The sequence below is a fragment of the Perca flavescens genome, chromosome 21, assembly GCF_004354835.1.
Source record: "Perca flavescens isolate YP-PL-M2 chromosome 21, PFLA_1.0, whole genome shotgun sequence".
Classification (NCBI taxonomy): Eukaryota; Metazoa; Chordata; class Actinopteri; order Perciformes; family Percidae; genus Perca; species Perca flavescens.
In genome coordinates, this window is record NC_041351.1 from 19,928,440 (window position 1) to 19,940,694 (window position 12,255).

At 46.0% G+C, this 12,255-nt stretch overlaps 1 protein-coding gene across 1 annotated transcript in view; it reads right to left on the reverse strand.

The window, feature by feature from the left end:
• Positions 1–12,255, reverse strand: part of snx29 (sorting nexin 29) — a 185,863-nt gene extending 173,608 nt beyond the window's left edge. The window contains exons 1-6 of the mRNA XM_028568209.1: positions 11,855–12,255; positions 11,020–11,084; positions 7,733–7,785; positions 6,884–7,008; positions 738–918; positions 427–497 (exon numbers count right to left, since the gene is read on the reverse strand). Of these exons, the coding sequence (XP_028424010.1) occupies positions 427–497; positions 738–918; positions 6,884–7,008; positions 7,733–7,785; positions 11,020–11,084; positions 11,855–11,861 (502 nt within the window). The 5' untranslated portion in view covers positions 11,862–12,255. The remainder of the gene's footprint in view (positions 1–426; positions 498–737; positions 919–6,883; positions 7,009–7,732; positions 7,786–11,019; positions 11,085–11,854) is intronic.

A 12,255-nucleotide genomic window follows, 5' to 3' on the forward strand; every position in this document is an offset into this window, starting at 1 on the left:
ACAAGAAGATATATCAAAAGGGTATTCCCTCTTCCGCCATTTAGGACGACTCAAACTCAAATTGTCAGGCTCAGTTGTAGGTTGTCAGACTTAGTTCTACTTTGATCTTGTTGATATGTAATACATGAATATGTAACATTAGTTATAACATAGTATATGTAACATTAGCATGCCAACATGTGTAGACTTGCCAACATGTTGAATGGTGGCATGTAGCATACAGGGCGTATGCATGTTGGGTATGCTATATAGTATAACATGTAACATTAACATGGTAACTGGTGTACACTTCCCTTTGAGTGGCATTTCAAACTACAGTAATGTTAAACATGCTGCTAGCATTTGACCCCCCCACCACCACCACCACAGTCTGGTGTGTACTATGTTGATCCTGCAACTATCTGCAACATTAAAACACAAACTCACCTGCAGCCATGGTGGGGAGCATACTTGCTCTCTCTTCATCAAGAATAAAAGCCCAGTCTTCATAGTAAGTTCTAGAAAAAAAGAGAGGTGAAGTAACATTCTCTTATCAAGACAAAGAAATAAAAAATAAAAAAAACTGCACAGCTGAGGAAATACCAGCTCTGGAGGTGAATAGATTCTGGAGTGGCAGTATAACGTACGCAAAGAGCATGCATGCAAGATTACACTGATATGCAAACATTTAAAAACATTTTGTCATATGAAATTGCTAATATCTTTATTATTGAGATCCACACACACACACAACTAACCCCAGGCGGGGGTGGTCAGCCAGCAGTGTGTGCAGGTAGCGCTCCAGCGAGTGCTCGTTGAGGGCGCAGCGCAGCCAGGCACGGCCCCGGCCCAGCTCGGAGGAGATGTGACGTAGGGAGTAGAACCGCTGGAGCTCGTGGCGGTTCAGATGCTCCTTCACATAGAACCAGAAAGTAAATTCTGGTGAGGGGATGAAAACGGAAAGGAAGAGGAAAGATAGACAAAAAAGGAGAGAATCAGTTCCATCTCATCTGTTCTTGAGTTACACAAGAGGTTCAAAAGGCCAGGGAAGCAGTAGCAAAAACACTCCTAGTCCCGAGAGTTGGCACATTCATTAACAAATATCCACACCTCCTTACACACAGCTCCATCCTGACCTCCTATCTGTTACCTCTCCATATTTTGCACTCACCGTAGAACTCATACAATTGTATTATTTTCTATAAAACAGAAAAAAAAAGATAAAAAGGACAAAAAAAAATCATGGGGGTCTGTGTCAATGTAAAGTTTTTTCGTAATTAATAGGAATGAGCGTTATGCTACGGTTTTGCATATGATTAGCATATAACCCCAGAACAATGTGTTAAACTTATTGCTGCTATTTCTGGCTTTGACAGAGGGCTTGGCTTCATTAGGGAGCTCCAAATCCAAGAGTTCAGCCACAATCCTTTCTTCTAATTGACTGTGAAATACAGGAAAATGTCAGATGTGCTAATGGTAATGACGTGGTAGCCATTACAGAAGTCCTGCATTTCTCCTCCATCTGGAATTAATAGCCACGAGGTTGTTAAATATGACAGAGTAGAAACAATTCAGTATAATGTGAAACTAATGTCCATAAGGTCTTTATAAGCCCGGATGGCTGCAAATAAAACTGAATCTCAAAGCTTTTTATACTATTCATTTCCGCATGGAGATACCATAGAGCAGTGTTTCTTATTCAGTGGGTACATGCAAAGGTGGAGTAGGAGTAAGTCAAATAATTTGACAAACCAGAAATTCTTTCAGTCTTTCATCTCTTTCAAAAATATGTCCACACATTGTGAGTCAACTATATCCTCGCTTTGCCAGACTATCCTCCACCTCTGCGGAGGAGGGTCCGGTTAGTCCACATAGCATTCTGGGATGGGAGAAAAACTTAAATAATTTGGAGGCCCCCCTGCATTGACTCTGAGGACCCCCTGTTGAAGACCCCTGGTCTAGCTAGCTGTCTGGATTTACCCTGCAGAGATCTGAGGAGCAGTTAACCATAGGCCTCATAACAAATTCCAAAACAAAGAAAGCGGAAGGAAATGGACATCGGTGAAGAGACATTTATCAAGCGGAATTTCCTGCCGCACCGGAGCAATCCCGGAAGTGGAATGTCGAGGATATAGACTATAACTATAATAACTGAACACAATAAGTTGCAACTAAGTACATGAAAAATAGTTAGCAAGCAAGTAAAGAAGCTAAAAGTAATATAGTTGGCACAGTCGAAACACAGTAGCTAGCTAAAAGTAAAGAATAAGCTGTTATAGACAGCTAAAAGAAATGGTAAAAGTAATTGTAATAGATTAAACTGTTAAAATGCTTAGCTAATGGACAGATGATTAAAAAAGCTAATACTTATGGATTAAAAGTTAAAATAGTTGACTAAAAGTAATGGATAAACGGTTGAAATTGTTAGCTAAAGGTAATGGATAAATGGTTGAAACAGTTAGCTAGATGTAATGTATAAACAAAGAAATAGTTTGATAAAAATAATGGACTAATGGTTGAAATAGTTAGCTAAAAGTAATTGATAAATGGATGGAATAGTTAGCTAAAAGTAATGGATAAACGGTTGAAACAGTTAGCTAAAAGTAATGGATAAACAGATGGAATATTTAGCTAAAGATAATGGATAAATTGTTGAAATAGTTAGCTAAAAGTAATGAATAAATGGTTGAGACAGTTAGCTAAAAGTAATGAATAAACGGTTGAAATGGTTAGCTAAAAGTAATGGATAAATAGTTAAAACAGCTATAATAAATGAAATTATAAGTTATAAATATACGGTTGAAACTTCATGTGGTAGTAATAAACAAATGTAAACTTAACCAACCCCACCTAAACTTTATATCATTAGTAGTTAAATAATATCCAGTTTAGAATCAATTCAAATTCACAGATGTTTAACATGATGGGTGGGGTCGATGAAGGGGTGCTAGACCTCATCTAGACAAAAAAGGGTTGGGAACAACTGCAATAGAGCACAAATCTCAGCAGCAACAAATAAAAACATGAGACTTATTTAGTGGGATGAAGAAAATAAGAAGCTCATTTCTTTGAAAACCATCCATCCATCCATCCATCTTCGTCCGCTTATCCGGTAGCGGGGGGAGCAGCTCCAGCAGGGGACCCCAAACTTCCCTTTCCCGAGCAACATTAACCAGCTCCGACTGGGGGATCACGAGGCGTTCCCAGGCCAGGTTAGAGATATAATCCCTCCACCTAGTCCTGGGTCTTCCCCGAGGCCTCCTCCCAGCTGGAACACCTCCCTAGGGAGGCGCCCAGGGGGCATCCTTACCAAATGCCCGAACCACCTCAACTGGCTGCTTTCGACGCGAAGGAGCAGCGGCTCTACTCCGAGCTCCTCACGGATGACTGAGCTTCTCACCCTATCTCTAAGGGAGACGCCAGCCACCCTCCTGAGGAAACCCATTTCGGCCGCCTGTACCCTGGATCTTGTTCTTTCGGTCATGACCCAGCCTTCATGAACATAGGTGAGGGTAGGAACGAAAACTGACCGGTAGATCGAGAGCTTTGCCTTCTGGCTCAGCTCTCTTTTCGTCACAACGGTGCGATAAATTGAATGTAATACCGCACCCGCTGCGCTGATTCTCCGACCAATTTCCCGCTCCATTGTCCCCTCACTCGCGAACAAAACCCCAAGGTACTTGAACTCCTTCACTTGGGGTAAGGACTTATTCCCTACCTGGAGTAGGCACTCCATCGGTTTCCTGCTGAGAACCATGGCCTCAGATTTAGAGGTGCTGATCCTCATCCCAACTGCTTCACACTCGGCTGCAAACCGATCTAGTGAGTGCTGAAGGTCACAGGCCGATGATGCCATCAGGACCACATCATCTGCAAAGAGCAGCGATGAGATCCCCAGCCCACCGAACTGCAACCCCTCTCCACCCCGATTACGCCTTGATATCCTGTCCATAAATGTTACAAACAGGATTGGTGACAAAGCGCAGCCCTGGCGGAGGCCAACCCTCACCTGAAACGAGTCCGACTTACTGCCGAGAACCCAGACACAGCGCTCGCTTTGGTTGTACAGAGATTGGATGGCCCTGAGAAGAGACCCCCTCACCCCATACTCCCGCAGCACCTCCCACAGTATCTCCCGGGGGACCCGGTCATACGCCTTTTCCAGATCCACAAAACACATGTAGACCGGTTGGGCATACTCCCAGGCTCCCTCCAGGATCCTTGCGAGAGTAAAGATCTGGTCCGTTGTTCCACGACCAGGACGGAATCCGCATTGTTCCTCCTCAACCCGAGGTTCGACTATCGGCCGAACCCTCCTTTCCAGCACCTTGGAGTAGACTTTACCAGGGAGGCTGAGAAGTGTGATACACCCTCTGGTCCCCCTTTTTAAAAAGGGGAACCACCACCCCGGTCTGCCACTCCTTTGGCACCATCCCAGACTTCCACGCAATGTTGAAGAGGCGTGTCAACCAGGACAGCCCCTCCACACCCAGAGCCTTGAGCATTTCTGGACGGATCTCATCAATCCCTGGGGCTTTGCCACTGTGGAGTTGACTGACTACATCAATGACCTCCGCCTGGGAAATTGACAATGATCCCCCATCATCCTCCAGCTCTGCTTCTAACATAGAGGGCGTATTAGTCGGTTTCAGGAGTTCCTCAAAGTGCTCCTTCCACCGCCCTATTACCTCCTCAGTTGAGGTCAACAGTGTCCCATCCTTACTGTACACAGCTTGGATGGTTCCCCGCTTCCCACTCCTGAGGTGGCGAACAGTTTTCCAGAAGCACCTTGGTGCCGACCGAAAGTCCTTCTCCATGTCTTCTCCAAACTTCTCCCACACCCGCTGCTTTGCCTCTTTCCCGGCAGAGGCTGCAGCCCTTCGGGCCCTTCGGTACCCTGCAACCGCCTCCGGAGTCCTCTGGGATAACATATCCCGGAAAGACTCCTTCTTCAGTCGGACGGCTTCCCTGACCACCGTTGTCCACCACGGTGTTCGTGGGTTACCGCCCCTTGAGGCACCTAAGACCCTAAGACCACAGTTCCTTGCCGCAGCTTCAGCGAGGGAAACTTTGAACATTGTCCACTCGGGTTCAATGCCCCCAGCCTCCACAGGGATGCACGAAAAGCTCCGCCGGAGGTGTGAGTTGAAAGTCTGTCGGACAGGGGCCTCCTCCAGACGTTCCCAATTTACCCGCACTACCCGTTTGGGCTTACCAGGTCTGTCCAGAGTCTTCCCCCACCCCCTGACCCAACTCACCACCAGATGGTGATCAGTTGACAGCTCCGCCCCTCTCTTCACCCGAGTGTCCAAAACACACGGCCTCAGATCAGATGAAACAATTATAAAATCGATCATTGACCTTTGGCCTAGGGTGCTCTGGTACCAAGTACACTTATGAGCATCCCTATGTTCGAACATGATGTTTGTTATAGACAATCCATGACTAGCACAGAAGTCCAATAACAAACAACCACTCTGGTTTAGATCAGGGAGGCCGTTCCTCCCAATCACGCTTCTCCATGTGTCTCCATCATTGCCCACGTGCGCGTTGAAGTCCCCCAGCAGAACAATGGAGTCCCCCACTGGAGCCCCATGCAGGACTCCAGTCAAGGTCTCCAAGAAGGCCGAATACTCCGAACTCCTGTTTGGTGCATATGCACAAACAACAGTTAGAGTTTTCCCCCCCCACAGGCGTAGGGAGGCAACCCTCTCGTCCACCGGGATAAACTCCAACGTAGCGGTGCTCAGCCGGGGGCTTGTGAGTATCTCCACACCCGCCCGGCGCCTCACACCCTGGGCAACTCCGGAGAAGAGTCCAACCCCTATCCAGGAGTATGGTTCCAGAACCGAGACTATGCGTAGAGGTAAGCCCCACCAGATCTAACCGGTAGCGCTCCACCTCCCGCACCAGTTCCGGCTCCTTCCCCCACAGAGAGGTGAAGTTCCACGTCCCCAAAGCCAGCGTCTGCTGCCCGGGTCTGGTCCGTCGAGGCCCCTGACCTTCACTGCCACCCGTGTGACAACGCACCCGACCCCAGCGGTTCCTCCCACAGGTGGTGGGCCCATGGGCTGGAGAGATGGGAGCCACGTAGCTTTTTCGGGCTGTGCCCGGCCGGGCTCCGTTGCAAACCCGGCCACCAGGCGCTCGCTGACAAGCCCGCCATCTGGGCCTGGCTCCAGACGGGGGCCCCGGGCTTCCTCCGGGCAGGGTCACTCCATCTCTACCTCATTTATTTCGTTCTTTGAAAACATTTCAAATAAATGTCAAAAAGGGAAGGGTGGCTGTTATTTTTTATGGCTGCACTACTACGTCAACTGGAAATATCCCAGATGTCTTCTGATGTGATGTCAGCTATAATTTCATCTCCCCGTAGTTCAGCATGCCATAGGCTGTTTGGCATCTTTGAGATCTTGACTGGAATTTAAAACAAACGTCTGAGGGTTTGAACAATGCTTGAGCACACAGCATGCATTTATAATGACAATTTTTAGGAGCGCAAAGAAACAGCAGGTGTGCTGCCCACCACAGACCGAGACAGAGAGACGGAGGTTTAAAGACTGACAGCTAAGGACAACAGAGAGATTGAAACAGGGAAGCCAAGACCTTCCTATGCAGTCATTTTGAACTGTGTCTGTTAATCTAACCATCTGGTCTCACAGCCAGGTTGTGTGCGTTTGTGCATGTGGTTATCCTGCAGCTCGGCGCTTCCCACTGACACATCTGTGTCCTCCAACCCTCCATGACTTCCAAAATCACAAGCTACGCCACCTTGTAGCAAGGTTAGCACTCTGTTCTGCTTTTTCCAAAGTAAAATGCTGTAGGTTAAAGTTAAGTTGCCACCTTGATTTCCAACTTTAGACCTGAGTTTAACAGACACCATGCAGCCAGCTAATTATCGTACCTCCTTCCGTCTTGGTGCTGAAGCCTGCAGCCTGCTTGAGAGCCGCGGCGGTGAGAGCCAGACCTCGGCTCTTCCTCAGGCCATGCTGCAACACCGCTTCAAATTGGGCACACAGGCAGATCACCCTGCAGAGACAAAGACATGTCACTGGACTATGTGCACCCCATGAGTGTTTTTATGCCTCTTGAAATTATGGGCGCACTTTAAACTCCGCTAGAAGTACCATAATTTATAGTTTCAGATAAAAAAGGTGAAAGACCACCACTAAATTGCAAACAGTCCAGACTCAAGTTTTCTGAATATTATTCTATCCTACAATAATTTGAAACACCAATAACAAGGCAGAAAATGGTACTACTAAAAACTGTAGCTACAACTTCAAAATAAGATCTGAGCAGCAGAGGACATGACATTTTGATCAAATATTTTTCACTGACAGCATTAAGCTCTGATGAAAAATGGTTGGTACATCATCTTTTATAATAAACCCATTTTTCCTTTTTTTGAACGTCATAAAAACTTCTTATTGCATAGATATGATTATGATATGATATTGTTTCAGCACTCCCAAATGTGCTGAAATCCCTGAGATTCTCCTTCAAATATCCCTTTGAGTTGAGAGCAGTATGGCCATACCAACCAAAAAATAAGGTTATTTTATTCATTGTAGTGAAGAAATCCATCCTCAAGCTGGGCATTTGCCAGATTGCTGTGCAGAAGAGGCTAAAGGTATGAGCCTACAGCATCAAGTGCCCTTGAACTACACAAGCAAACCAAACCACCTCTTGGGGGCTGAATAAAACAATTATATAACTAAAGAATTTCTTGGTAACGGGCAGCTTCTCTTACCTGCTGTCTGAGTCTGTGGCAATCTCCTTTCTTCCTCCAAAGCGGATTTGGCACTGGAAAATATAAGTATGTATAAGTTGGGACGTTGCGTAAAATGTAAAATAAAAACCGAATTTAATAATTTTGCAAATCCTTTTCAACCTATATTCAATTGAATACACTACAAAGACAAAATATTTAATGCTCAAACTTTGTTTTTGTGCAAATATTCACTAATTTTGAATTTGATGCCTGCAACACATTCCAAAAAAGCTGGGACATGGGCATGTTAACCACTGTGTTACATCACCTTTCCTTTTAACAACACTCAAGCATTTGTGAACTGAGGAGACTAATTGTTGAAGCTTTGTTGGTGGAATTCTTTCCAATTCTTCCTGGATGTACGACTTCAGTAGCTCAACAGTCCAGGGTCTCTGTTGGTGCACATTTGGTCAGTAATTAACGCGTGGCATCGGTGTAGATGCGTTGTTTTTGAACAAACAATTACCAATGAATAACTTGTCCAAGAGTTCAAACTTAAAGTTGGATATGGCAATCCGTTTATTTTAAGTAAACAGCAAAATAATAGAACATAATAATTCTTCTTTTAATCTTACCACGGTATCATACACGTAACCACGGTCAAAAAAAACTGACCTTGCTGTGCGCAACACAGCTGAAGCAATTAGGCCACATTTAAATAAACTTTTCCACCCCCAGCATCCCACGCTGATTGCCAATGAAATGGCTCCAACAGTCTCTGTTGTCATATTTTGCGCTTCATACTGGCCACACATTTTAATGGGAGACAGGTCTGGACTGGAGACAGGTCTGGACTGGAGGCAGGCCAGTCTAGTACTCTTTTGCTACGAAGCCACGCTGTTGTAACACAAGCAGGATGTGGCTTGGCATCGTCTTGTTGAAATAAGCAGGGACGTCCCTGAAAAAGACGTCGCTTGGATGGCAGCATATATTGCTCCGAAACCTGTATGCACCTTTCAGCATTAATGGTGCCTTCACAGATGTGCAAGTTTCCCATGCCATGGGCACTAACACACCCCCATACCGTCACGGATGCTGGCTTTTGAACTTTGTGCTGACGACAATCTGGATGGTCTTTTTCCTCTTTGGCCCGGAGGACATAGCCTCGTGAGACCGTCCTGATCTCACGAGCTCCAGTTTTCCACTCGCAGATCAGTCTGGCATCTTGAGATAGAGAAAATTTGGAGCCGCTCGCCAAACGACCGGGCCAATCAGCGTTGGTTTTGAGGTGGGTTAGGTGGTGATAGACAGATGGTTTATCCAATCAGCTAACCAGTATTTTCAGACAGTGGTCCGGGAACCTGAAATGGGGCTTTTTTATTCCTAAATTCTCGTTACACAAACGGCAAATCTCCTTTACCGACATGTTGCTTGCATGCTGAGCTAACAAGCTATGCTTTGCCTGCAGCAGCAGGGGTAGCCTGGCTTGTGGTTGTATTTTCATACACTTTGTGGATCTGATTGGTTGATTTGGCCCGTCTATCACCAACATAGGTGATAGACAGATGGTTCATCCAATCAGCTAACCAGTATTTTCGTCCCTTCCCAAAAGTTCTCCAACGGAAAGTTCCAAGATGGATATGCCGAGCAAATGTGAAGCAATCCATCTGGCGGAGTCAGGTTACGGAGGACATGACGTCCACGATTTCCAAAAACTATTTGAAATGTGGACTCGTCAGACCACAGCACACTTTTCCACTTTGCGTCAGTTCATCTCAGATGAGCTCGGGCCCAGACAAGCCGTCGGCGTTTCTGGGTGTTGTTGTGGCTTTCACTTTGCACGGTAGAGTTTTACCTTGCACTTACAGATGTAGCGACGAACTGTGTTAACTGACAATGGTTTTCCGAAGTGTTCCTGAGCCCACGTGGTAATATCCTTTACATAATGATGTCGGTTTTTAATACAGTGCCATCTGAGGGATCAAAGGTCACTGGCATTCAGTGTTGGTTTTCGGCCTTGCCGCTTACTTGCAGAGATTTCTAGCAGCAGCTACAAAGGAGCATCTGAGGCGCTCAGTTTTGCGCCTGGATAGGTAGATCCAGTGGCTGAATGAGATGCCCATCTGCCACAGCTCATCATGGAGGGGATGAGAGGAGATGCATAGGATGGCTTTGATTGTGTCCTCCATTCCCCTTCCCCTTACTCCAGACTGTCTAGTTTCAGCCCGACCACAGAGCTGGCCTTCCTCACCAGCGTGCTCAGTCTGCTGGCCTCACTAGTCTTGATGTTACCAGTCCAGCACACCACAGCAAAGAGCGCTGGCTGGCTACTACAGACTGGCTACTATAAAATATCTTCAGGAGCCTGTTGCACACACTGAAGGATCCAAGCCTCCTCAGGAAGGACAGTGTGCTCTGTCCCTTTTTGAAGACTGCGTCTGTGTTGTGAGACCAGTCCATTTTTTTTTTTTTTTTTTTTTTTTTTTTTTTTTTTTTTTTTTATTGGTATGAACCCCAAGGTACCTGTATGAGTCCACCCTCTCCACTTCCTCCCCATGGAGGGTAACTGGGACAGGGGGGCCCTCCTATTGCTGCGGACTTGGTGATGTTGAGCTTCGGGTGATGTTGTTGAACCGTGTGATAAGGGTCTTCATCAGTCCTCTGTACTCCTCCTCGTTGTTGTTGTATCTAACAATGGAGAAGTCGTCGGAAAACCCTTTTGGAGGTGGCAGGAACCAGAGTTAAACCGGATGTCTGAGGTGTAGAGTGTGAAGAGGAATGGCACCAGAACAGTTTCTTGAGGTGCGCCTCTGTTGCTAGTCACAACCTCAGAGGTATTAGCCATCCACGGTACATAATAGCCCAGACTAACCCCAATACTGTACATGCAGTCCCCACTTTCTTTTTGCCTTTATGTATGGGAAAGGACATCACATCAAACCCCATCTACCAGTGTTAGGTTTCCTTGCTCAATGGCAAAAATTAAAATCTTGCACTCTTAGAAACCACGCATATTCTACTCTTTATTGTTTGCCTTCTATATACTCAACATATTTGCATTGAATTCAATAGAAGATCAACTTGCAAAAGTTGTAAATCATGCTCAGTTTTGCTTCCTCTAGTGTGTTTCAGTGCACACAGTGAATAAAGGAACTAATACGTATTCTGACACCACAAACCTATTGTAAATAATTTCCCAACACCTCACATGTTTAAGGTGAAGTGATTTTTTTCACCATGCTAAAAGCCCTGGCAGATTTTGGAATAAAGTGTGGTACTATATATGATCTCGACCATGAAGAACGTACACATAACCGGCGACTCACCTGTTTGACAGCATCCAGCAGTCTCTCCAGGAGGTGCTGTCTCTTGGTATCACTCTGCTGAGTGCCTGCAAGACAACAGACAGAAAATTGCCCAAATTTGGTTTGATGATGGATTAAGAAAATAAATTACCAGTCACTGCAGTCATACCTGTGTAAATGATGCATGTTTAAGGAGGAGAGGAAGGGAATGAACTGCTGGCGAAAGTCATGGCCGTCACGGTCAGTATAAAGAAAACAGTTTGTTTATAAAGTTTTCCAGTTCAAACACAATCTTCTACAAGCTGCCAACCCACTAGACCAGCTCTCGGCCAAGTGCTTTGCCAAAAGGCACCCTGGCAGTTGCAGAGTGATGGAAACTGGAGCGGTCCCTTTCGGCCACCCACATGTTTACGAGGGACCCACGTTAGCAACTAGTCATAACCACACTCCACCTCCACCTCAAGGCTAGTCTCAAGATAACTGCCTCTCATGTTAACCTGCCACTTCAAAACCAAACCGCCAAGTGTTTTTCCAGGTTGTCACAGTGTGGTGGTGCAGTTAGTCATGCACTGGACAGGTTCACATTCACAAGAGTGTTCATACAGTGTTGAATCGCTTTCATTTTCTTTCTTTTGTTAATAAATCGCTACGGTTTGACGGACCAGAAAGGTCATTTGCTGTTTATTAACATTGGGGAAGTAGCTGAGCGCTGCCGTTAACAAGTCAGCAGAAACCCCAAACTTAATGTCTGAGCACGGAGGGAACTAACAAGTAACTAAATCTGCTCTTGCGTGCATGATATGGGTTTTTTTGTGGGACAGCGACAAGCCAAAGGCAATGAGACAACAAAACTCACCGTTCATTCTGACAGCCAGACCCCGGTAGCAGTGACATCCAAGCTAAAACGGTTTACCGCCGATTTGATGTGCTTTTAATCATAAAGAGCACAGGCTAGCGATGCACCGGGGACATGCTGCCTCTGTAGCCGAGCTGGACCCACTCAACCGCGGCGTGAGAGCTGATGCTCACACGGTGAACAGAGAGAGGCCTGCCGGTGAGCCGCTGGGGCTGTAAGTCTACCCCAGTGTGACATGTAAGAGTTGTATAAAGCCTGGTGAGCAGATAAACTGTATTAAGTGCAAGCCGAATTTTAGTTTCAGAGCCATGAAAGGACCCGTCTAAAATGTGGAGGTCCGTTTAGGAGAGGAATGAAGTGTTTCAGTTTCAGTAAGGAGCCTGTGGCAATGCAAGCAAAGG